Here is a 27,020-nt window from a genome sequence, read left to right on the forward strand (position 1 = left end):
GTATAAGGGTGAGAATAAGGCAATCTTAGTTGTGCCCGAGCGTGTTTGACCCCCAAAGCCCGGTTAGTTAGTTATATATATATTTGGGCTGGGAAAGTTAATGCGTTATTATCGCGTTAACGCAATAATTAATTTTGTATTTAAAATTGAAAATGTATTTAAAATGTATTTTACAATAAATGAAAAATAAAAATGAATCTTAAATACACATCACAAATAAAATATTAAGGTCAGGAATCCATAGCAATACATTAAATATAATATAATCGTTTTGTTATGGTTATTTCTTATAATAACCAAATAACCATAAAACAACTGCATCAGATACAAAAAATGTACTGGCATGTGATCAATGCCAGTGAATATATTTTCTTTTTCGCAACTCAGTCGACCATTACAAACAAAGCCACACTAGGCCACAGCAGGGTATTTTAACATCTGTAATAAATATAAACCAACACCATGTGTGCTTTGTCTGCCCTTAATGACAATTTTAATACATTAGCTCATACAGAGAAATTAAGAAAAGAGAGTGAGAGAGAAAGAGCTGAATTACTCAAAGCAGTTAAACATACACTGATCACAGTAGCCCATATTCCCCTGTCCCAAGCATCTCATGCTAACCGCTGACAACTGTAGGTTCTCCAGTGAACCCACGGGCCGTCAGATGTGACTTCACACAAGAGACTTCCCAAAGCTTCTAATATAGCTCTTAGTGTTTTGGAGTCTCAAATACGACCTACTGTATATACATCTATCCATAAACTCCCCACAGGACGAATGAATCAGTCCTAGCAACATGGACCACACATCTGTATACCGTTGTGGAAAACGGACGAAAAGATGGAAAGAATTGAGGGACGAGAGGAGAGAGGGAGGAGACAAGAAGAAGGGGGTTGATGGGTGGCTTGAAGGGGAGAAACGAAACATGACTGAAGTGAAAAGGTCTCAAAAATGGCACTGTAGCTTTAAGGGTCGGTGCTTGGATTTGATGCAACAGCAATTTGATGGTTGGACGTTACAGGCTGGGCCAGACGGTCTGGAAAAAAGCGTGATGACCTCATCATGACAGCATCATCCAAACCTGTTTCTCATCTACACATTACACATAATGCATTCTTACAATATGACTTGAAAAAACAAACGGCTGAAGAGAACAGGAATGATACGTGGATACAGCCGCAGATGGAGGAATGAGAAATACGCATACGGTTTTCCCTCAGAGCAAAAAAATAAATAAAAAAATTGTTAAAGTGATTATGAACAAATGATCATGTATTTAAAGGAACTTAAACAAAAGATGATTCTGTCATCATTTAATCACCCTCAAGCTGCCAAACCTATTTGGCTTTCTTCTGTGAGTCACAAAAGTAAATTATTGAAGAATATTCTGCCTATTCTATATATTCTGCCTATTCTATATAGTGAAAGTTAATATGAACTGGGATGTCAAATGACAAAAAAAGTATAAACAGCAGTCCATATGACTTCTGAAGTACATGCTTCTGAAGCCATACAATATATTTGTGTGACGAACGGAATGAGATTTAAGTTGTTATTGACTAAAATCCTTGACATCTGCCCTAGTTTTCATAAATAAGTATCAAAAAATAAAATTATCAAAAATTCAAATCCTCCATACTAAAAAAAGTTGATTTCTTTTAATTAGGAAGAAATGCTATAAAGTTATGTAATATAAACAATATTAAATTCACAAAACTCATCTGAATAATTTGTTTATGAATCATACTAATCAGGTTCCCAAATGATCTGGTCAAAAATGATCAGTGAACATTTATTTTAATTTTTGTCTGTTTGTCTTTATGGTGCTTTTATATCTTTTTTGAAGCTAGAAAGCTTCATTTTGCATTTATTCATGCATTATTTAAAACTTTTAATAAATGAAGACAGATTTTTTTATAAAAAAAATAAAAATTATAATTAATAAATAATAATTTTGAGTCTTGCATTTGATCAAATGTGACAGTAATGTGAGAAAATACTATTTAAAAAAAAATGTTCTTTTTAACTTTTTTATTCTTCAAAGAATCTTGAAAAAACAATCACAACTAGCACAACCTTTTTTAATTATGATAATAATAAAAAAAAATGTTTCTTGAGCAGCAAATCAGCATATTAGAATGATTTCTGAAGGATCATGTGACACTGGAGACTGGAGTAATGATGCAGAAAATTCAGCTTTGCATCAAGTGAATAAATTACATTTAAAAATATATCCAAATAGAAAACAGTTATTTGAAATGGTAATAATATTAGACAATAGTTCTGTCTTTATTATATCATTGATCAAATAAATGCAGCCTTGGTGAGCATAAGATACTTTTTTTTTTTTATTCTTAAAGTGAAACTAGTATGTTTTCCACACTGACATCATCAGAGCTGCCGGACTTCCAGTTTGGCAAACAGCCTCATTGTCACCTCCAGAACAGAGCAGGGGATGACAGAGAGTCTGCGGCTCACATTGGGCTGCTCGTGGCTGAGATGGGCTCTACGCTGTGCTGGGGTTGACTATAAGAGAGGCTGGAAGCTCTGGCTGAGCTCCAGCAAGCCCCAGCACACTGCACCGCTAATGAGTTACAGATTGCTGCACTGTGGTATACATGTGTCAGGACAATGCATGGGTCTCCACCAAAAAAACAGTAGTTCAAAAAAAGACTAGAGAAAAAAAAAACAACTGCAAAGAAGAAAGAGGGTATTAGTGAAGGAGAGCCAAGGTCTAACTTCTGCACTGTGTCATGTAGCACTCTATGAAGACAAGGAATTGCAGTCTGTCTGTGTGCATGTGTGTGTGTGTGTGTGGAGGGGAAGGAGGGGAAGAAGGGGGTGCGGGCCCTTCATCGTTTGTTAAAGTGAGAGGACATTATCGCTTGACCTCCACTTGCCCTCCCTGCGACTGCATATGATCATGAAAGAAAAGCAAAGAGAAACAGAAGGAGAAAGATTGTGCAAAACAGCTCCACTGATTACTTCCTGTGACATCATCAAAACACTGAAAAACATTTCTGACATTTCTGACTATTGAAGACTGGGAGAATGAGTCTCGTTCACAACAGAGGACATTAACGAGGGAAGTCATAAAACACTTCTTTAGTTGCTGGTGTTTTAGTGTGCGAGTGGAATCCTGCGATCAAGGTCAAACAATAACTTGCCAAAAGTGAGTAAAATAAAAAAAATAGATAAACAGAAATACATATTTCAAACCATGTTTTTGTCTGTGTTTTTGTTTTAACTTCACGACAAGCACCTACGCAAAGAAGCTGAAGAAGTATGGGATGAAATTAGACTCAAAATGATTAACAGATGCACGCACAGTTATCCATGTACTGCACACATTTTATACATGTATCTTACTAACCACAAACAAATACCTTTCAATTTGAGTCTGTGGAATTCGGGATTTAATGATTGTTCAGCGATTTGTACAAATACAGACACGTTTGCGAATATAAATGTTCTGTTCTGCATTAATGTATCATACAGTAAATTGCTTGTGCAAAAAGGAATCCGTGCATAAGTGGATCAGATGACGCGCGTGCATTAATTGACGTCTAGTTTGAGTCAATCTTGTTAGGTTCATTTGGATTTTGAGACTTAATTTTCGCAGTTTACAACATTTCAACCCCCCCCCCCAACCCCCCCAAACACACAACTCCCAACAAACAAGGCCCAGTGCAATTCTTTAACCTGTACTCGATTTGAAGAATTTGCAAATGTGCGTTATTACACTGAAACAAATGCTTTTCAACCAGTGTCTGCACAGTTAAGAATTACATTAATGTACAGCATTTTGTTCAAATAGAGACATATTTGTGAATACAAATGTTATAGTTTGTATTAAAGTATCATAATTTGTGCATGTAGCGATTAAAACAAACATTCATTCATCAACCTACACACATACACACATTAACTATTAGACATTATTCGATTCATTCCAATTTAGACAAATCCGTTCCACCCTTTTAGCCTCGCCCAATCCACACACACACAGCTCGCGATCCACGCGTAGTTGAGCCTCAGAAAATCAGCGATCACTAGATGGCCCTATAGCCCCAGTCACATGTGCGCATTCCATTGAGTACGGTTTCATGAATGTCATATTGTGTTTTCTTTGTTTCTTTTTGGTTTGGCTATTTTCCTCTACCGTAGAAATATAATAAAAAAAGTTTTATTGAACTTGTTGTCTTAAGACACAAAATAGCTCATATTAATTTTGCCAAACAAGAACTTTGTGATGGTACTTTGTTTTTGTTTTTTTCTGTAGGCCTAATTCAAAAGCACGTTGTCAGTTATTCCTTCCTTGTATGCAGCGTTTGCAATGCAGTAGGCCTATATGAAAGGTGCATTTCTCTTGAACTGCAGTGCGGAGATGGCTAATCAGCATCGTCTACTTTATCTTTGTATAATAATAATGATAATAATAATAATACATAAAGAAGAAGCTGTTTTTTTGGTACAGCAACAAACTCCTCCAGATGATTCGCACATGTTTAGAAGACACTGGTTCGTTTCCACCAAAAATAAGCGAACAGTCCAGCTGATCTCAACAAGCGTCAACACTGTCTAAGGAAACAAACAACCTCTCTTTTCAGGCTGCCTACTGACACCACTTTGGTTTTGCTATATCTTCTCGACAACTCAAGCGTGAACGGCAAATGTTTACGCTCAAGCGACCTTTAACGGCAAAAGTTCACGAATGCATGAGGATAGGCATGACATTTACACTGTGCAATGATCAACTAAACCACAACATGTCTAGTAGGGGCATTATGCCAACGGGCCAAAATCATGTCAAAATAACATTGTCAACCCAGCTGCATGTCAAAGAAATCCTCCATAGGTGGCAGCTCCCTACCCATCATCCCTTGCGCCAATGCACAGTTAACCACACCTGCTTTCACAGCATTGTCGCAAATAATCCTCACTCTTTTTTCAATCTTCTTTATTTCCCCTCATTCCACGGCGAGGGTGGACTATCAAGGAAGGTCCGCAAGTGTTGTTCCTAATTACCTATTTCTCCACTCCTGATCCTGTGGCGGGCATAATTAGTTACCTGGGGCTGCAATCCAATTTGAAGTGATGACAAGAAAGCGATCCATGAAAAAGTAATAAGTTAAATCCAATTTCAGACTGCCTCTAATTAAATGCACATGGAACTAATGACTCAAGACCTACCATTTCAGTGATAACCGTAATTAGCAAGGAGGGAGTTGCACTCTCTCGATCTTCCTCTCTCTCTTTCTCTTGTTGACTCTCTCTCACTCGTTCTCTGCTGTAGGTGTAAAGTGGTAAAGTGGCATGGACTCTTTTAATTATACGTGTCATTTTGTCGGTGATTTACTTGTGTTTTTTTTGACCAGCCGAGTGTGTTTAGCCTCTGTCACTACAGCAGATGTTTATGGTGTTCCATGTTGTGTGTCATATTAATAAAGACCCCCCCCCATTTAATAAAAAAAAAAAAAAATCTAGTATGACTAATAAAGAAATATCATACATTTTGTCTGTTAATTGTCCAGCATTCAATGTGCTACTTACGTTAGAGACGCGCCCATTGATTTGAAAAAGTTCCCATGAATTCACTACCGTACCTTGTGTTAACTTTAAACAGCCCAACAATTAACAATTAGCATGCTACAATTACATTTCTCTACTGACCAATATAAATAATGTGCAAACACTTAAATCTTAAAAGTCTTAGGTGGACAGAGACAGAAATGCTGAATTGGTGATAAAACAGTCACAAATCAAATTAATACGCTCTAGAGTAAGGAAAGCAAATTGAAGTTGGCTTTTGGCGCCTCAATACAGCAATAACACCTAATAGAGATCAGCATCTAATGATAGATAGATCACACAAGACAGTAAAGAGCTATTGGGTGCTTGTATAATATAATGAGCTAAAGAGTTAGTGGATAGAATGAAGGAAAGACAAAGTTCAGAATTACTTCCACAATACATACCACAAAAAATATACACAACAAGAGCCCTAAAAAAAACAATTAAAAAACTAAAACAATAACTCCAAAAAAATCTATAAAAAAAAAAAATCAAAATTTAAAATTAAATATTATCAATATTCAAATTATATTTGAATTTAAAAGGCATAATGTCAGTTGGGGGGGGGTAGGGCACTTGGCTTCTCTCCTAAGGCCACAAGAGGGCGCATCACGCAAAATATTATGCACGTTTCTTCAAAGCATAATGAAATAACACGACTATCTTTGAAAAAAAGTGCATAACGTTTAAAATAATGTTTTTAAATCATATAGAATTAATAAAGTTGCTTAATTAGAAACAAAACACTATCATGCATGTATGTATAGTTTAATACAAAGGACGCAAAACCAATCACAAAGAGTACTTCATTTAAAAACTTGAGATGCAGTGGGATGGGGAAACCCGCAATAAAGTCTCGAGACATGTTTTTTAAAAGTTGAACTTACATTAATTTTACATAGCTTTCTAAACATGCAGCCCTCCTGTGAAAGATGCGAGTGCAGCGGTGATTTGTCCCTCTAGAAAATGCGATAAATATGCGTTCTGTGTGAACAGCTTGGTTTTGAAGTAAACAAAATCTTCCCCGCATTGATTGTTCTCTTTTTCTGCAATATTTTGAATGAACAATGTAGCAGCGCTGAATCTAGTGGCTTCAACTGGATAAGCTAACAAAAGCATTAAAATGCAACACTTACATCTTCGTCGTATTTTGTGCGCCACTGATAAGGCTGCCTGATGCACACCTAAAATTCGAATGCAACGTTTTTGCATTTGAATATGGATTTTTATTCTAAATTTGGCAAATATTCGAAATTAAAAAAAATTTTGACAGCCCTAGACTACATGTGACAAATTGGTCAGTAGCCTATAAAACAAAGCATAATACACTGGGTGCTATATCCCACAATGCACAGTGCACAACTTCACAAAGCACAACTGCACCAGGAAGAAACATTAAAGTGCTAAATTTATGTTATTTTTAAATTGCGACAGGCCTAGCGGAGTGGCTGTTCCCACCTCAGATTACAAAAAAAGAAATGTAAAATAACTGATTCATAATATAGCATACTATAGGCAACATGCTTGAAATGTTTATTTCTGCATACTGATTCACTTTTTTTTTAACAAACAGTAGGCATTATACAGTACAAAGTAGTATGCAGTATGCCAGGATTCCATTCTGAACACAGTCATAGAAAGATGGAACAGAGCATGAGGGTGAAAGACAAAAACACACATGCTTTCTTTTCACTGGTGTGAGTGACAGGTTGGCCATGCTCTCTGTATACATTAATACATTTGAATTTGAATTTTATCTTTGTGTGCTGAGGCTGGTCTGCTCCTCCTCTACGTACTAACAGTCTGGATAGTGGAATCTGTTGGCCACTGACCCCTCAGCCTGATGAGTGAAGCTGTTTAGCTTGATCCTTTAGGCGTTATCTCAAAATTCACACAGAACCTAAAGGTCACAAGCTGCATTTATTCCCGTGTGGCTTATTTCCAGTGATATCTACACAACCCAAGTTCTTTTACACTACATGACATGATACTGATACATTGTATGGCTGTACAATTTGGGGGAAAAAAAAATCGAACTGCACTTTTTCCGATAAAAATTACGATTGCGAGATTTAAAATGCTAATTTTTTTTTTAAAGCTTCAAGTTTGATGTTCTTGTTTGTAGGGTTGAAAAAGTTGTTGCAAATTTATATCAATGTGACTATAAAATAATAATAATAATTAATAATAGTAATAATTTCTAAATAAATATTTGACTGTAAAAATTGAGTATTCAGTTACACAATTGCACACTTGGCTTTCGATTAATCGTGCGGCTCTACCACAACACCTCACAAAAAGGAATTTACATTTGATGGAGAAAATCTGTGTGGTACTAGCTTGTGCAAAACCTGTGTCATGTTACTAGGGTGTTACTATGTGATTGCAAGGATATATTAGTTTAGCTATGTGGTGTTCTGTATGAAATGAGCTAAGCTTCAAGTCCCTGTGATATTCAGGTCACTTCTCATGCATGTACATTTTTCCCACATTTTATCATCTGCCTGAATGAAAATTGTCTAAATGCTTAGAAAACTAACAACTCAACATGCCGTACAATTTGAGGTATCACTTATGTCTGTTCATTAGCAAGTACTGCTAAAAATATAGTCATATAGGGATGTGTTTTAATGAACAAATATGCCCCTTGGTCTCCTGCGATTCCGCCATGAAACAAACAACTTCCACCTTGCTCAAACAGAGATAAGGATCTGAGCGAGTAAATAAACGTAAATATTGCGTCAGACATGGCTAGCTGCTCTCTTTTAAAGGGGTGCGGATGGGGAAATGAAAAGGGCCGGATTTGCTTTGCATCACAAAGGGTAGGCAAATAGAAAGCCTGGAGGCTGAGACAGGAGCCAGAGCTGCTCCCGGGCGCCCCATTTAACTGCTGCTGACAGAATTAATGTGAAATCAGAGAGAGAGAGAGAGAGAGAGAGAGAGAGAGAGAGAGAGAGAGGACATCATACTTACTGTACCTCTATTCAATAAGCTAATGTTGTTTGCTCTTCACACTTGCACACACATTAGATATCCATGTGCTTATAATGTGCTAAAACTGACAGGATTTCATTGAGTGTGGTTTGTTAGATTACTGTGAGTGATGAAAGAACACTACACTAAAGTGCTGCCAACTCTTCAGACCTGCCTGCCTTAATTTCCTGTTTGTCAAGCTTTGACAGGTACATGTTGTACCACCAACCGTCCGTATAAGTGTAAACAAATAATGTCTGATCACCCACATAAACACACACTTACACACACACAAATATATGTCAGCTCCAGTACAGTTCTATGGGTGAGAAAAACAATCAATCTCTTTAATATCTCTTATAGTTGTTTCTCCTACTTTAAATGAGAAGCAAATGGAGACATTTGCATCTGTAAAGATCTTAAAGCTGGTATGAAACTGAAAATGAATCCTATATATTTTCTAAATGCATCTAATTTTGAACAATTTATCCATGCATGTGTTTCTATTTTAATTTTTTTGGACCTTGTAATGTTTAATCCAAGATCTTTCTCCACTTTTGAGTGCAGCAATCTTAAAATCCAAATCTTTAAATCTTAAAATCCAAATCTTTAAATCTTAAAATCCAATCAACAATCGATGCATAGAACCAAGTACCCACCCTACATTTTTTTCTTTAACCATAATCCGTTATACTCAGATATGACAACATGGAAGAAAACATCAGTCACTATTTCCATTTCATTTTAATGTCTCAAACTGTGCTCAGATTATTCAAGACACCAATGATTTCAAAATGAACTCCAATGTTTCTCCCAAAATCAAATCATCTGAGCATTACAGTTTAAGTTTGTTTTACAGGTCAATATATTATGCCAACAGTTTTCTCATTTGCTTCTGTTGTATTTCTGAGATGGTTGAGATTTCTGCTAATACATTCTGCAAATTCCATATAGGCTCCTGAGCAATATAAGAGCAACAAACCTTGAGGGACATCTGAGCTTTACATGTGCACACATACCTGTGGTGCAGGTTGCTTGTCATTGTTTTTTGGGGACTTGTGGGCACTGCTTTGCTGTTGAAGAAGGATCTGTCGTGCAACTTGTAAGGCCTGGGTGAGAAAAAAGACAGACAAAAACAATGTGAGAAAACAAAAGTTCATGAACAACAGTTTCAGTAGTGTTGGGGACTGACACTCCCTTGAGAACGGCTCTACTGCTTTTTGGCATCAAAGATTTGATCTAAATGATACCATGTTGTTACAGCTGGGCTAGATACCGTTTTTCTTCCCTGCTTATTTTAAACAAATGCACAGTTTAATTTGGTCACATGCAATGATTATTGCCAAAACAAACAAGTAGGTGAAAAAAAAAGCTGATAGGAAGCGGTTATCAAAAACAGTTACCACAAACAGTTAACAAAATGTTTTTGTTGAATAGTTTACAGTTACAGGGAAAAGGGAGGATACAAGCTGTTGTTTTATCTTTCTGCATATGTTCAGAATAGAATAATAGCATACTGCATACTACTGTATTCTGCATACTTTTATTTGAAGAAAATAAACAGTTCACATTATGCATTAAACATCTGCTGCATGTTGCATGTTAAAAAAGAAACCAATTTTAACAAAAGATTTAACAAAAATATTTTCAGTAAACAATGTACCTGCTAAGGTAAAAATCAACTAGCTGCTACTTAATGTATTATGTATAAACAATAAATTATATATAATTGTGTTATTAATATATCATTTCAAGTTATAATTTTATATCCATTGATATTTAATAATATAATCAAAATAGTTTTAATCCAAAATGAGTCAAAAAGATCTCTTAAATTGTGGCTGATATTGGTTCTGGTTCATTGGAAAGAGAAGGTCATGGAAAGTGCATTGGATTGTGGGATACAGTAACCAACACAGTATACTTGTTGCATACTGTATGTTTTCACAGCTGTATTAGATGATTTGGCTATACTATCCACACTAAATATTTTCATAATACAGTGCGTTTTCAAACTATACAGAAATAGTAGTATGATAGTGTGGTATGTGGAAAGCAACCTCTCTCACTTTCTTTTTTTGCTATGTTTATCTGTTTGTCTCGCTCCCCCTCCCTCCCCCGTTCATAAAGCAAATAAAAGTTTATTAGCCTTCAAAATATCTGTCAAAGGACATGGCCCTCTGAGTGGAAAACAAAATACAGTGCAGTCACATGTTTACTGGCTGGACTACTCCCTTCCCCCCCCACCATAAATAATCAGACATGCCATCCAGAGCAAACAAAAGCAACAGCGGTGCTGGGGAAAAAAAACTAAAAAGTTCTCCAGTTGAGCAAAAAAAAGGCACCAATACCAAGAAAAGCAAGCAGCGTGTTCCCATAGAACAGCAGGGGCAGACTCACACCTACACCAGAGAACCATCTGAGTAAATAACCCGCTTCATTCTTTCCACCTTCATCACACCAAAAACTCCCACAATTCAACAAACAGTTGCAGGAACATCTAAAACCCTTGGGTGGAGTTCAGACTCCATTATCTGATATTAGTGGCTTGTTATTAGCAACCTGATGTAATAAAGTGTTCGAGAAAGTGTGCAAAACATGTGGGTTGGCACTGAATGTGATGAATTTTACATCATTTCATGTAAAAAGAAAGGAAACGGAGGTGGTTTTGAGAGATAGGACGGGCCTGTATTAGGGAGTAAAGGGTTACTGTCTGGTCCTGCTCTCCAAGAGCTGAATAAAGAAGCTGTGGAGATGAGAACTGAAGCGCTGGGCAAGAGAAGCAAGCTGTTTGTGTGTGTGTGTGTGTGTGTGTGTGTATGTGTCTGACCTTCTCATGCACTGGAGTTGTGGGATGACATCATGATGCAGGAATATAATAACAGGCTACAGAGGGGCCACTTCAGTGCCCTCTGACACTGACCCTCATCATTATGAACAAACACACATTTCACTACACTACATTACTGCACTTTAAAACTTATATAACATATATTCACCATAAGTAAAAGGTAATTTTCCTTGATGTTTTGAGATCCTTCAAAAATAAATTCATCAATCAGTATTTGTCTCGTTTCCAAGTAAAAACAAACAAAACGTATCTTAAGATCGGGTAACACTTTACAATAAGGTAAACATTTGTTAACTACATTAGTTAACATGTACTAATAATGGAAAATTCTTCTACTGCATTTATTAATCTTAGTTATATCATAACTCTCTGAAGATTTTAGCATGGTAATGGATATGACAATTTTAAAGTATTTGGACTTGCCGGAATAGAGCTGCTACGCTGCTGCTGAATTGCTGCTGCTCTTGGTTATTGCTGTTGTCGTAGATTATTCCTGCTGCTGCAAAGCAAGTGCAGGCCATTGCTGCTGCCAGTACATACCCTGATAAGGTGCTGTGAGTATTTAAGACATCCCACTGCTGCAGAGATAACATATTATAACCAAGCGGCAACCTTCTGGTCTCACTCGTGAAGACCGGAAGTGACTAAAACTGCAATTCATCAACTGGCCTCTAGAGGCTGGCTCCAAGAACTTAACAGCAGAAAAAAAAAATGTTTACAGCCTGGTACAAAAAGTGGTTTTGGTCTATATAGCTAATTTTGCCCTTCATGACAACTGTGAGGGGGGTGATTTTTTTTTAGAACTCATCCGTCTAAATTAAATTAAGCCTTAAAATTCTGCATAATTAAGGGCGTGGCCACTTGAGTGTCAGGTGGATTGCCGCTGCTGTCACCACCGTCAAGCTAGGTGGGCGTGGTTTCAGCAACCAGCTCCCGCCTCTTTACCCATTTTCGATTATCTGGGAGTGATACGCAGTGATGCACTGCCAAGATGGCTCCGCCCGGCTCCGCCTACTTTAGGCTTCAAAAACGCTCTTCAGAAACCTACAGCTGACTTCACGAACACTACGTCCATGTTTTTATACAGTCTATGATAATAACCCGGAACCATAGCAGATCTATACAGGTGGAGCTGGGGAAGGTGGAGGGTTTCAGAGTAACTCTGAAAGTACGCTGCAAAACGCTCAAGTGAATGTTAACCAGCCATTTAAATGTAAAGTAGCAAGCTCATTGGCTTCATATGCAACATGAACCAATCAGCTTGTACCAACTTGTTTAACGCTGTAATTATCAACAGTTTAAAATAAGGACCATCAGCCTGCGCCATCTAGAGTTTCATGACAGAACTTGGCATTTATTATTAATTTCAACATTTACTAATACATTATTCAAGTCAAAAGTTGTATCTGTTATTATTACATAACGGCCTAAGCTCATATGAACAATAAACTGTTTTTATTAATTAACATTAAAACAGATTAATAAATACTGTAATAAAAATGTCTTAATTGCTAATGTTAACTAATTGGACCTTACAGTAAAGTTTAACTGAAGATCCTTAAATCAGATAAATTTACTTGACAGTAAAACAGTTTATATTGAATACTGAACTGTGAACACTGTGAAATATTACTGCATTTTCAGAGAATATAACTTTTCATTCACACCAATGGTGGCAACATTTTAGCTTAGGGACCAATTCTCAATATTAACTAGTTGCTTATTTGCATGCATATTACTAGCATATCAGCTGTCTATTAGTACTTATAAAGCACATGTTAATGTCTTATTCTGTGTGACCATATTATGCTGAAGCTTTATATAAGGTCTCTTGATCATTTCAGTCTGAACAGTTTGTGCACCACAAATTATTTTTGTTTTCCTGTCGCAATGAACACAGGCTTTGCAAAGATGCTGCTATTGAAGGTGAGGCTGTTAAAAACTATACGTGAGACATCAAGCACAGAATTCGGCACTGTTACTCATTTCTCATGCAAAGGGGGCATTTCATAAAGAATGCAGCAGCAAAAAACAGACCGTAAAATTGTAAATTAATTGTAGCAATACAGAAAGAGTAATAAAAGACTAAAATATGATTTTATAAGTGAATCTCAGATAAAAACACACACACAAACAATGCATAACATACCAGCAGCTGCTCTGCCCTCCAAGTTCTTTGTGATTTAAATTCCAGTAATATCACAGGGGGGAAAAAACACTTCACTACCTATCAAAACTCTTCATCAAATAAATAAATGAGTGATATTTCCATGCAGACCTGAGGCCCGCTAAATATGACGGAGGCTTATTTGAAAGGGACAGTCCCTAAGTCACTCTCTCACCCAAAACCACCAGTGCCGCACTCTCCCCCTCCCACACTGACCGGCCAGGCGCCCTCACGCAGCAGAAAAATAAATACCCTATTTATAGGAGCCTAATTAAATATGCATGAGAATATGACACTAAAGTCTTCCATGAATGAGTGCCATGAATGGACCAAAACTCTTCATTTTGGGTGATAGGCAGAAATGTGAGAAAACCCATTCAGTGTATGAAGTTAAAAGAGAGGGACAGGTGGATATATCAAGTGAAATCCTGCACTCATGTAGTTTTTTTTTTTTCTAGCAGAAATTCTTCCGAAAAGTTCAAAATGAAAAACATTAAGTTTTCGAAATACTTGGATTTGTATAATTTTCTGTTTTAAAAAACATTAGAATACTGTTACAATAAACATAAAATTATTTATAGTTTAAAATCATTTTATATTAATATTTAATCGGTTGCTTATTATTATAAATGTACTATATGAATGCATTTTATTATATATACACATTTACACTTTTATTTACATCAATATTATGCCCCTGTAGTTCGACATTGCACACATACTGATATAAAAGTCCTAAAAATGCTGTAAATTGCAGTGAATTTGTATATTTTTCGTTTATATATTTATATATAATTACATATTTTTACAAGTATATAAATTCACTGTGATTTATATAAATGCATTTCACATATAAAGTGTCTATAAAATGCTTATTTTGTTAAATGTTTTCAAGTCATAATGCAAACCAGATTCAAATCTTAGACTTTTTCCTCTGTTTTATCTCTTTTAATCAATTCTTTAAAAAAATCTCTTGCCAAGAAACCATGTGTATATTTTACTAATTTATGCGTTTCCTCTCAGGTGCTCGTTCTCAGCATTTTACAGAGTCCCATGTGACCAAAGATAAAAAGTTAAGAAGTGAGTCAAACTGCTTTTAGAACCTGTACTACTTTGTTACGACTCACCCTCTCACTCTCGGGTCTGGTGGTTATGCCAGACAGAATGTCAAACACGCTCCCTCAACCGTACGATAAAGATTACTGCATGAGCACTTTGACGCTGCATGCACTTTGTTTACACAGAAACTTTTACGACACAAAAATACTTGGTTTGCTTTGAGCCAGTGCTGGAACAAGGATATTTGAGTCAACAGGATGTGATATTGAGACACTTCAAGAAGAGGACACAAAGTACAAAGAGCTGCTTTCAGTTGTTAATTGCGTCAGAAAGGCTGTCAACAAACAAACCAGATGATCAATCAGGAGATACGGAGGTCTAAAAAAAACCAACATTAGGCTACGCTAACCGCAAGACGGCTTCCTGTCGAGAACGCTTTCAGGTGAACATCTATATCAAATAAGACTTCACAAGTGCAGCTTAGTAATAACACATTTCTTGTTGTTAATGCAGCTATCTAAAAGATACATCTTCATCGAATATGTCGGAAAAAAGGCAATTAAGACAAAAGAGCAACGCAGGGATGATTCAAAGACTTTGTCAGGATCAAAACTAATGAGAAGCGAGAGGATGAACTTGGCACCGTTTCCGAGGTGAGCGCGGGCCCCGGGCGAAGGAATTATTTGTTGTTTAACAAGCTAGCGACTGGCGGAGGGTTAACGTCGCGCTAAAGCGACCCATTGTGAGCTGTCACTGTGATGTTTACAAAGCGCCCGTCCCTACGCACACACATGCACAAACAGCCCCCTTGCGCTCCCCCTTTCCATCTCTTTGCCTGGAATTCATCTTCTTTTGATCTGGCATTCAAAGGTAGCGGGGGTTTGATAGACGTGCTAGGCTAAAAGCAGCTCCAGACACAAGCACGATAAACTGCCAAACGATGACAGGCCAGGCATCTGAAGGCGCGTTTAAAGCGAGGAGAACAACATGCTGTCTGGGCGCTACAATAGCGAATCAAGAGACGTATTAGGTGGAACTGATCGGATACAAAAACGGTTCAAAGACAGATAATGCTAACAGATGACTGAGCTGCTGAAGGAGCACAAACGTGCCTTGCTATGGGCAACGCTTGATGCTAATCAGCCAAAATACATATTGATGATAGCGGATAGGATGGGGAAAAAAACGAAAGAAAACACGTTCATTAAAATCACTTAATGCAAAAGAAAAGGTCAGCGGTGGCTGTCTAGTCCTTTTAATTCTAACACCGTGACGCTGCTTGAAAGTGACTCATGCGACTCATTGAGCGCCGGACATCTGATGTCTTGCGAGTCCTTCATTAAAATTCCTCGTTAGGATTATTTGATGCCATGGCTCTGCCAACGCACACACAAACACACGTGATAACCCCTCCAGGTGTTTGTGATTAGAAAACAACCCTTGAGAACCCAACAAGTCCCCCTGCGAAATCGCTGACAGTGACAACACTATTTTTTCCTGGTTGTCGTCCCCTACACTCACAGCTTCGCTCTGCACATGCATCTGTTTACGGGATGCAATTGAGTGTAGCATATAGTATCTAAACCAGCACTCGTGTTCAAGGACCACATTCCAGTGATACCGACTGAGGACATCTGCGTCTTTATGTGCCACTTGCACATGTGGATTATGTACAGGCTTTGGTGGTTCCCGCTGTGTAAGCCTGGCTTCACTTGCCACACAAATCTCAATTTGTGGATCCTCTTTACCCTAAAAGAAATGGAAAGGGATAGAGGAAGATCTTGTATGTCAGTGACAGTGTAAATAGGAGAGGCTGGGACTAGTTGGGGAAGTTCACCCCAAAATGAAAATTTTGTCATTAATCACTTACCCCCATCTCATTCCAAACCCGCAAAAGCTTCGGCCGTCTTCCGAACACAATTTAAACTATTCTGATGATGCTTTTCATACTTTTCTGGACCTTGACAGTGTAATTTACTTAGCAGTCTATGGAACAGTCACAGGCCTCCCGGTTTCATCCAAAATATCTTAAATTGTGTTCCGAAGACTAACAAAGATTTTTTTATGGGTTTGGAACGGCATGGGGTTAAGTGATTAATGACAAAATTTTCATTTTGGGATGGAGTAACCCTTTAATATCCTGAAAACAAGTCTTGTTTTAGAAATGCTAACTGTCTGTCTCTTTTCTGAGAGTGTGGAAAACAACACAATTTTTTGGCAATGTATATATCAATATAATTATATACAAATGTATATAAAAATTATACAAAAATGTGTCATTTCTAGCAGTGATTTATGTATGCTAGCTTTAAACATCTGTCAAATTGGTTTTATAGTAAAACTAAAACTAAAAAACTGTTACTAAAAAAGTAACAGTTTGTCATATCTTTTGGATAAATCAAACAATACAAAAAAATCTAAAAATAAATACATTAATAAAAATGGTTAACATTTATGCTGTTAAACAAATTGCTTTAGGTTTCATAATTGTTTTAGTGTTTAAATGTACTGTAGCTGAAACAGGCTTTTTAATGGCAGGTTCCATTGTTATAGCTTGCATCATGCAGTGGCAACATGACCTGCTAAATAGAAATGTTGGCACAACATATCAAGTCAATGTGTTTAATAAAAATACTGCTTTTTTCCTATCCAGGTTTGTATAAAATCAGCATCACAAATGCAGAAAATATCTGCATATTTCATCTGGGCCTGGCAATACCAGCAGAAACGTCAAATTTAAAAGCACAGTGTACTGTATGAGTGAGACAGAAACTTACTTTCTTTTATTGCCTTACTTTAGAGCTGTTAAAAGTGCTTGTCAACCCCAGTGGTGAGCAAAATAACAAATACCTCAAAAGAAAAATGACCTGTTTAATGCTGGTAAGCAGGGGAAAAATATATTGTAGTCCAATGAAATGAAAAATTTGATGAGACAGTAAATGCAGGACAGATGTAAAGAAAATAGCTTGTGTTAACCTCTGAGGGTCTGGTTTTGTGTGTATCTGAAGGGAGGCCTGACTATGAGAAATGAGACGGGGCTTATTTGCGTAGGATCTTCTAAAGCTCCTCTATCTGTCTTCCCATTCTCCATTGTGCCCTTGCCGTGGCAGGGAAGACCTTGAATGTGAAATGGCTCAGATTAATCTAGCCTTTAATTGGCGGGAGATGTGCCTACAGGTGAAACTGTATCCCAGCGGCCATTGTGAAGTAGAAAGGGTTGTTTACACAGTGTTAAGAGGTCTGGAGATCGGGCTCCTCAGACATGACCCACAGAGAAGACTTCTAATAGGTTAGTGCGTAGCACTGTCGTGGACTAAACACATCTTCTTGTTCTCCACAGAGCTGGAGGGCTTTTTCTTAAATGTCACAGTTATTAGATTGACTTTTTTTTGGCAGGATGGTCCTAAGGGCTTCCTGGGAAGGTTTAAAAGTTGTCAAGGTTTTATGAGAAAGTTTAAGAGAAAATATATCTGGCTACACCACTCCTGCTTTCCCAATTGCTTATTTTTATTCAGTCTCAATCCATCTCTGTCTCCTTCTAGATCAAAATGACAAAGTAGACTGTGAGAGTGATCTTTAAAGAAACAGTACACCCAAAATATAAATGTTATTTTTTCTCTCATATTTACAGGATGTCATCCAAATGTCAAATGTTTGTCTCTTTTACTCACCAGGGCTGCATTTATTTCATCTAAAATATAGTATAAACAGTAATATCATGAAATATTATTACAAAATTATTCCAAGATTCTTTTATGAAAGGAAAGTTAAAGAGTATGGCATTTATTTGAAAATAAAATCTTTTGTCTTTACCGTCACTTTTACACAATTTAATGAATCCTTGCTGAATAAAAGTATTATTTTCTACAAATGGTGACTGATTTTTGTATAGTGTTTTTAGAAGCAACATAAATGCAATGCAATAACTGGCCTTTGAATAACATACCATAGAAAAATAAAACATAAATAATGTAATTTGCCATAAAATGCAACTGACAAAACAAAATGTGCATCTTTTAATTACACATTGCGGTTAACAGTGTGGGTGAACTATTCCTTTAATTTCCTAACTAAAATACATTAAAAAGCATAACAGTGTTAGTCTCCATTCAGTGTCAGTGTCACCTAATTAAAATTCATACGATTCAGGAATGCTCCTTCACTGGCATGAGAATGTAAGTACTGAAGATCAGGACTGTTTGTATTAATTGAGATTCTCTTTCTCTGGCTAATTCTGTCTCCTTTTGTTCTTTTTCTAGATTGGACATTTATCTGCAATGCAAAAGAGGGCCGGTCAGCTTCCTGTTAAGTATCTAATTGATGCAATTTCCAAAAAGCCTCTTCACATGGAAAACAGGCGCTCGTAGAACCACGGCCTCTTGGAAACACACTCGCTGTTTAGATTTCTAAACTAATTCATGTAGAATACATAAATAAATCAATGTTATATACCCACTTCAAACCATTACTACTCCCTCCCATGGCTGCACTTTTCTACCAATCTATTAATATTAATGACAACACTAAACATTTCAAATTGCTGTGCTCAAACCATGTAAGACTCGGTGAATGATTGCAGTAGACAAGCATTGTCTTTAAATTTAATCAAAAAGCTGGTGCAACCAGTTTTCCTCATTGACTGGTAATGTTTGTAGTTGACAAACGTTTCGTCTGGAAAATATAATGAAAAGCTAGCGAGAGAATGCATGAAGGTATGAAGGATGAGTGTTTGCATGTGTGTGTTTGTGCATTTTTTTCCATGTGGATGGCGGGAGGTGGGGGTGCATGACTGTTGATGGATGGATGAGAGCAACGGAGAGAAAAAAAGAGAGTGAGATGATGAAGGAGGTATAGGGAGAGTAAACAGGGCGCTGTGTGGAGCCTGGTACGGATGTGTGACCCCGGGCCTGGGGTCATCTCGGCTATGCGGCTCTGACAGCCTCAGTTTGCAGTTTGTTTGGATTCCGAAGCTCCGCCTCAGGAGCAGCTTAACAACAGATGGCAAGAGAGGGGCTCCATTCATAGAGCCGGACATACGGAGACATACACAAACACACACAAGGTGATGTATGCTGAGATCTGTGCATGAATGCTGGCTTGTTTTCTCTCTGGCTTAAATGAAGACACATATACAAAAGCAGGGATGTCCGAAATGACACATAGTCGATGGGTCGTCTGAAATGGGTTTTTCGTATTGCCCAGGTGACTGCAAAGGGCTGCTAGGGTCCATAGAAAATAAAAAATAAAGAAATAATAATAAAAAAAGACTAAATAGAATAAATGACAAAAAATAATGTAGTAGTTTACATTTAACAAGTTTAAATAAGAACTTGGAGTGTCAGATGATGGCAAATAGATGTAAAAACAGGGGAAATCAATATGTAATACCATTAATATTCAAATACATAATTAAATACACTACAAAAAATAAATATATGAAATATATATGTGTGTATTTAATTAACTGATGTAATGATATTACATACTATGTTTTTTATCTGTGTAATAAATAATATACTGATAACTACAGTAATACAAGGGGGAAAAAGAGACTACATTTAACAGGATTTTTCTGTACAATTACTTACAAGGTTCTATCCAATCTATTACAATATTTCATTGTATATAGTAAGGGAACTTGCCATTAAATGAACATAGTGTTTTTACAATCTTTTACTATTAAAATTACTATCATTTTTTAGATTATATATATATATATAAATAATATATTATCAGAGATATATTATATATATATCTCCAAAATGTAAGCTAAAAAACAGATGGGGAAAAAACTGCATAATTTACTCATTGACCTCACTAACCAATTAGTTGTTTACTGAGTGACTATTTGACCATGCTTATCCATCACAGCACACACTGAAACAGTCGCACACACACACAAGCTCCCTATCATTAAAATTAAAATTCCCTTTGTCATCTAATACACACCTCAATTCAGGACTCCATGCCAGATTCCGTCTATCAAGACAGTTATTGAATTACAATTGTGTTTATTGCCCCTTTAGTGTGATGTAAACGCATAAACATCCTTCTAGCATACAAGAAAAGCCATCTGCAAAATATTGTCTTCCCATCTCCGAGCTCTTCCACGTCAATTATGCCTTTAGACTTCACAGACTCGTGGTGATGGAGTGGCCATAAAACCCACTCACATTAATACTCCATTGTGCATCTGCTGCTAACGGTAATTAAAGAACTAAATGACTCATAAGAATAGACGAATTAACCACAAGTAGAAAAAAAAAATGAGAAAGAAATGAGAGGCGTGGGGAACCTGCCACATAGAAATATGTGCCGTTAAGAGTGCAGTACGGTACTAGAGTAATCAGCGTTACTGGCTGAAAGCAAGAAATGATGATGCCACCGTCTTAGTGTGGAGGTGTCAGTGTGGACTGAGACATAAAGAGAGGGCAGGAAAGGATGGGCAGAACAGGAAACGATATAAGCCAGATTCAAACTTGCAGCGCCTGCACAAGCACTGCAGCTCAATGGCTTATTTCATTTGGAATGAATGAAAATGAGACTAAACATCAAATTACATCTTTACAACATTTCCAGGGGAAGGAAAACTTCCAGAAACCATGGCAGACGGAACAAAAGATTCTGGTCTTTTCATTAACATTTCCAGTCTCATTTTCACTAAAGATTATATATATTTAAAAATCTGATTGATAAAAAAAAGAATCACAAAGATCTAGTTAAATAATTAAGGGGAGAATGAATTGAAAAATATAGAAAAAAATTCTAGATTAAAATATAAATAAATGTATTTATTTATTCATTTATTTAACACTCACTGACATTTCATTTGGGTACTTTTATAGTTTTTAAATGTAAAATTATGAATCAGTTTTTTCCAATTAAGTTTAAGTTTACTTTAATTATTAGTAAGTTTGTGTCATTTTTACTCGTTTCTTTTAATATATCTATTTATTATTATTTTTATTTATTTACTTAACTATAACAACCCTGCTGGGAAGGCCGAGGTGAGTGACGCGAGGGAACTAAAGAAGCAACCTGAGGTTAGATTTCCATCACAAACAAACACATACACAATGCCATCTAACTTCACTTTTCTCCTTGAGGATATAATGCTCAGGTAAACCTGCCACTGCTTTCTCTGGTAATCCATTTGTCAACATGGAAAACAGTCAGAACATGCCAACAGCGCTAGGGATTGAGAGGGAATGTGGAATATAGGAACTTATTCTTTTCTGTTATTGCATTTATGCTCAAGATGTTGCATCAGATTGTATGGTGAGAAACGAAAAATAAGGGGGTGCGAGAGAGCCTTGCAAACACAGCAATGATTGACTCAAATTAGTATTCGATTTTCGAACCTTGATTTTTGTCATGATTTTGAATCAAAACAGGGTTTGGGGCTTTGTATCATTGACGGACTTTCTCATTGTCATTACAGTAGCAAGTGAAGTCAAGTGAAAGTCGTGGGTTGCTGTTAGAAAAATCTGCAAATCTTTCTAATAAAGCGAGTCTGCAAACTAATGCATTGACTAATTTGAGGTCAAAAAGGCAGACTGTTGACAAGAATGGTCACAAGCGTACACAAGTTGGCCAGATTTCAAACCAGCTCAAAGTGCACAGGTAGTTAAAAATCAAACCCTATTGTGAATGACCAGCTGTTATTCTACAGAAAACTAATATATCTTGTACTAATATATATATATATATATATATATATATATATATATATATATATATATATATAATAATCCTGTAGTCTTTCATGAAAATGTAACACATCACTTCTTTTATTTTTCAGCTATTGTCAATTATAATTTTACAGATTACTTTTCATAATCCAGTTAATTCCTAACGGACAGAAGTTGATGCACAATTCAGAAAAACAAATGCAAATGGTTCACTTTTCATCATTTCTCACTGGATGTCCAACTTAAAGTCAAGTACAAACACCTAAGCACACAGTTCACATGACTTATCTGTCCAAACATCCGATTTCTGTAACTGACAAAGATACACAGAGGCACGATAATTCACAAGCCCCTCTGCGAATTCTCTGCTGTATCATTTTCACAGACTCTTCTCACCTGAAGACAGCTAAATCAATGTGTGTGTGTGTGCTGCTGTTGGTTGAAGAAGACACAAAGGGTCAGCTCCTGGTGTCATTAGGAGAGAGAGCCCGGAGAGAAAGCTCTTGATATATCACAGTGCGATTGGCCACGGTCTGGGATTGAGTTGCTGAGAGACTGAGCAGCTTCATGGGAATTACAGACTCGGCTCAAGTCATTCCAACTTGGGTAATGTTATCCCAGAGAGAGAGGGAGAGAAGGGAGGAAAAAGAATGAGATTGCTTTTGTCATAAAAAGAGATGCTGAAGGCATCTACTGCATTGGGATGGACGGCCAAATTGTCTAAAAAGAAAGTAATTACAATAAAAAGAGATTTTTTTTTCTTTTTTTTTCAGATGGAAAGGAAAAACATTTTTTACGGTATTCTGAAAGTTTTTTTATTTTTCTCAAGAGTGTTAATGGAGTTCACTGTTATGTTTTATTCAAGTGTCAATTTTGTCTCAGATGTTTCTCTTAAAGTTCTTGTGGACAAATAAAAAACAGATGCAAATGAGACAAATTACAACATTAACATGAATATGCATGGCTAAGACTTTCTTTTTCTCTTTAAAGAAATTTGATGAGAAATGTATATATTTCATTTACATCGTTCAAAGGTTTGGGGACTGAAAGATTTTTAATGGTTTTGAAAGAAGTCCTTATGCTCACCAAGGCTGCACTTAAACATAAAAATACAGTAAAACTGCAATATTGTGAAATATTATAACAATTTAAGAAAACTATGTTCTATTTCAATACATTTTCAAATGTTATTTATTCCTGTATTGGTCAAGCCATCATTCTTTAGCGTCACATGATCCTTCAGAAATCATTCTAACATGCTGATTTAGTGTTCAAGAAACATTTCTTGTTATTACTTATGCTGAAAACAATATTTTTTCTCATGATACCTTGATGAATAGAGTTGAAAGGAACAACATTTAGTTGAAATAAAAATATTGTACAGTGTTAAAGTATTTACTGTCAATTTTAAACAAATTTAATGCATCATCGCTGAATAAAAGCATTCATTTCTTAAAAAAAAAAATCTTACTGAGGTCAGACTTTTTAACAATAGCATACATCTTTTACTACCAATTCAAGCTATAGTATTAAGAAAATCCAAGCACAGAGACGATGTTGAGATCTTGAGAATCTCTAGAGGAGTCACACCTGAAAAGTCAATACTTCTGAGTGACAGATTATTCCCATCAATGGCTTTTTCTGCATGTTTTCAATGGCATTACTGGAAGTGTCTCGGCCATGCTCATGTGAAGAAACTTTCAACATTTAAACTTTCGACATTTAAACTCAGTACTAGATGATCACACCTTCGGAGATGAAGTTATGCAGTTATGCAGAGGACTGAAAACGTTACAGCAGACGTGTGATAAAAATATGAAACTGTCAGATCAAGAAAGAAATTTGTGCCACCTCTCTGAGGAATTGAACGTTTGTGGTTTGATTGTGTGCGATTTACACCGAGCTGCACACCCTCATTTGGTCTATACACTCACTCAGCTCACAGATCTCCCTCAAACCTTGCATCACTTGAATCAGTTTGGTAAACCTCATTTAAAACTTAAACGACAGCGGAGCCCCTAAACAACAAGCTCGGCAGGAACCAAGGGCACATGGGCTATATAGTGAAGTGACAGCCTGCTGTTCAACTCCATTAGCTGCTATGTGAGAGAGGAAGCTTTGCAGAAGCACACGACCTGTGAAGAATCCAAGATGTCTTTAAATCCAGGGGACGGGATTGTCGCATTAATTCTGAGAGGACTGTAATCTCTCAAGCAAATCGAATTACACTCATTAACTGAGCAAGAAAACTGCCTATGTAATAAGTGAGTATTAAAAAAAGTATTTATTACCAATAATCACCCATTTAATACGGAGCAAAGCCCACAACGAGTTTCAGTTTTTGCTGATTAGGCACAAAAATGAGAACCCGGAAAGGGCGTTAGCGCACACGAGGTGCTCATGACGGCATGCGCGTACGCGGTCAGGCAGAGTATCTGGCAAGCCAACTTAGTGATTAAGGTTAAAGAATAGGGGCCATTTAAGCTTTAAGGTCTTTGTGCGGGCAAGCATAGCGCAGCTAAAACGCCGCCAACACGCTGCTGTCTCGTTAACGTGGCATAAAAGTGACTCTCTTCCTTTAATGGTCGCCGGCATCCAGGGCTAATTTCCTTCAAAATAAAACCTCTTTAATTACATCAGAGATGTTAATGGAAAAATATATCAAAAGAGAGATAAATACGATTCAGGCGCATAAAATCAATTAATGCGAGAGGTCAGCGTCTCATTCATTTGTGAGATTAACATAATTACCTATTTTTCTGCTCCTCATTTACTGCTTGATTCATTCGGGACGCACCACTGTCGCTCCATCCCCATGGAACAAACACAGGGACTGTTGGCCTAAATTAAATATCTCCATCTATACACAATGTCCACGTTATAGCCACAGGCGCCAATTAATTGACTTTATTACGGCGAGCTCTTATATTGTGCATCATTTCGGTGGCATTGAAAAGCACGGTATGGTATCATTGCTGCTGTGAAATATGAAGTTCTCTGGGTTTTCCGCTCAACAAAAGGTGTGTTCATTAACAGACCAGAGAAGTTCTTTAAGAAAGTGAGACGATTCAATGAAACAATGAAAGAAGCATGTAAAAAAAAATTATATGTAAAAATGTACAAAAGAAAAATTTATGTGAAACTGAACATGAAATAAAATGTATAAATGTTCATTAGAAATATTGAAAAACTGTGGCTTAAAAAAAAGTGCCCAACAATGGTGCTAATGAAGCCAATACAAATTTGAATCTGCCTCACATCATCCCTTCCTCCTCACTTTTCTTGGTCTCTATTAAATGTATACTTTACACATTATACCTTTATGTATCGTCAAATAACTGCATACTATTTTATCAGTTTTTGTCTCCTTTTTGCATACAAATTGTGTAATATCATTCTAATTAAAAATAAATGTAAAATTAAATAAAATAATAAAATAAAATGTAACATTTAAAATAAAATTAAATTAAATATTTAAATAATAAAAAATGCTAATAATTATTTGGCTCTAGAGCAGTAAAAACTGGTACGACTATGAATACAAGTAAATTGTTTGCAGTGTAAAAAAGTTTTCTTCAAATAATGATAATTTTATGAGGCTTGACAGTGTCAAGGTGTTTGGAGATTGACAAGCGCTTTAACGTGTTTAACACATGATGGCTACTTCAGTGAGACCCAATGCTTAGTGTCACATAAACACTTTATAAACAATGGGCTGTAAGGATAATTATTTTGATTGCGGGATCTTGTGTGCCTCCTAACTTCAACATCAGTTTGAAATATGTGGTGCTGTGTGTGTGTGTTTCTGGCTTCAATAAGATGGCTAAAAACAGATGACATACAAAAACCATTTTTTCCCGCACTTTATAGACTGCCTCAGCTGAAATGCTTAGGAGAAATGGTATGGTGAGGCGTGCTTAAGAGCTGAGGATTGTGGGATATATGGAGGCCTTCATTTACTCATATTTTACTGTGCTGCTTAAGTACTGAACTAAACTTCAAAAGAAAGAAGTGTACATCTACAATACAAAGGTTTAGCCTACAATTGTCAGGAGCTTACTTTCCTTCTTCATTAGAAGACATAAGACGACACTGGTGTCAAAACAACATTATATGGACAAAACCAATAGAGATTTTATATTCATATTTATACATACTTATGTAAAAAAAAAAGAAAAGAAAAAAAATTTGTACAGGTCTGAAATAACATAGGGGCAAGTAAATGACAAAATGTTCCTTTTTTTGGTGAGCGTGGGTGTGAATTATAAAGAAAGAGGGAGAGAAAGATACAGCAAGAAAGAAAAAAAGAGATGATATTTCCCTTGGACATAATTTTCAATTCCAGCCTCCCTGTCCAGAACTTTTCCCTTTGACTTCTCTCTCATCTCAAGAGTGTCTGTCTATCTCCCCAATGGCCTATAAATAGCCTCAATCATTCCACAAGTCCACTTTGATTTTATTAAAAAGATAAAGAACTAATTTATTGTACACAGTTAAATTTTTTTATTTTTTATTATTTTTATTTAATTTTTTTTGGCAAATCCTAACATGGCTTTATCAGCAGCTGATTAATGAGGGAGAAACCAGCAAAAGAGCATTTGATTAACACTAACTAAAGTAGTGCTATCAAGATTAAGACCTGTCCACAAGACCACCTTGAGGAGGCTTGTCTTTAGAAGAAATTCCTTATATTATCGAGACC

At 36.5% G+C, this 27,020-nt stretch overlaps 1 protein-coding gene across 12 annotated transcripts in view; it reads right to left on the reverse strand.

Annotated features, from left to right (window-relative positions):
• The window catches only part of LOC109048914 (forkhead box protein P1-B), a 180,392-nt gene that overhangs the window by 52,415 nt on the left and 100,957 nt on the right, over positions 1-27,020 (reverse strand). For 11 of the 12 annotated variants that reach the window (XM_042726359.1, XM_042726357.1, XM_042726355.1 and 8 more), the window contains one exon: positions 9,570-9,659. In XM_042726359.1, the coding sequence (XP_042582293.1) occupies positions 9,570-9,659 (90 nt within the window). Of the gene's footprint in view, positions 1-9,569; positions 9,660-13,550; positions 13,730-27,020 lie in introns of those variants that run through there. The other variant, XM_042726361.1, reaches the window with a different exon arrangement.

Source organism: Cyprinus carpio, chromosome B6 (genome assembly GCF_018340385.1).
Source record: "Cyprinus carpio isolate SPL01 chromosome B6, ASM1834038v1, whole genome shotgun sequence".
Classification (NCBI taxonomy): Eukaryota; Metazoa; Chordata; class Actinopteri; order Cypriniformes; family Cyprinidae; genus Cyprinus; species Cyprinus carpio.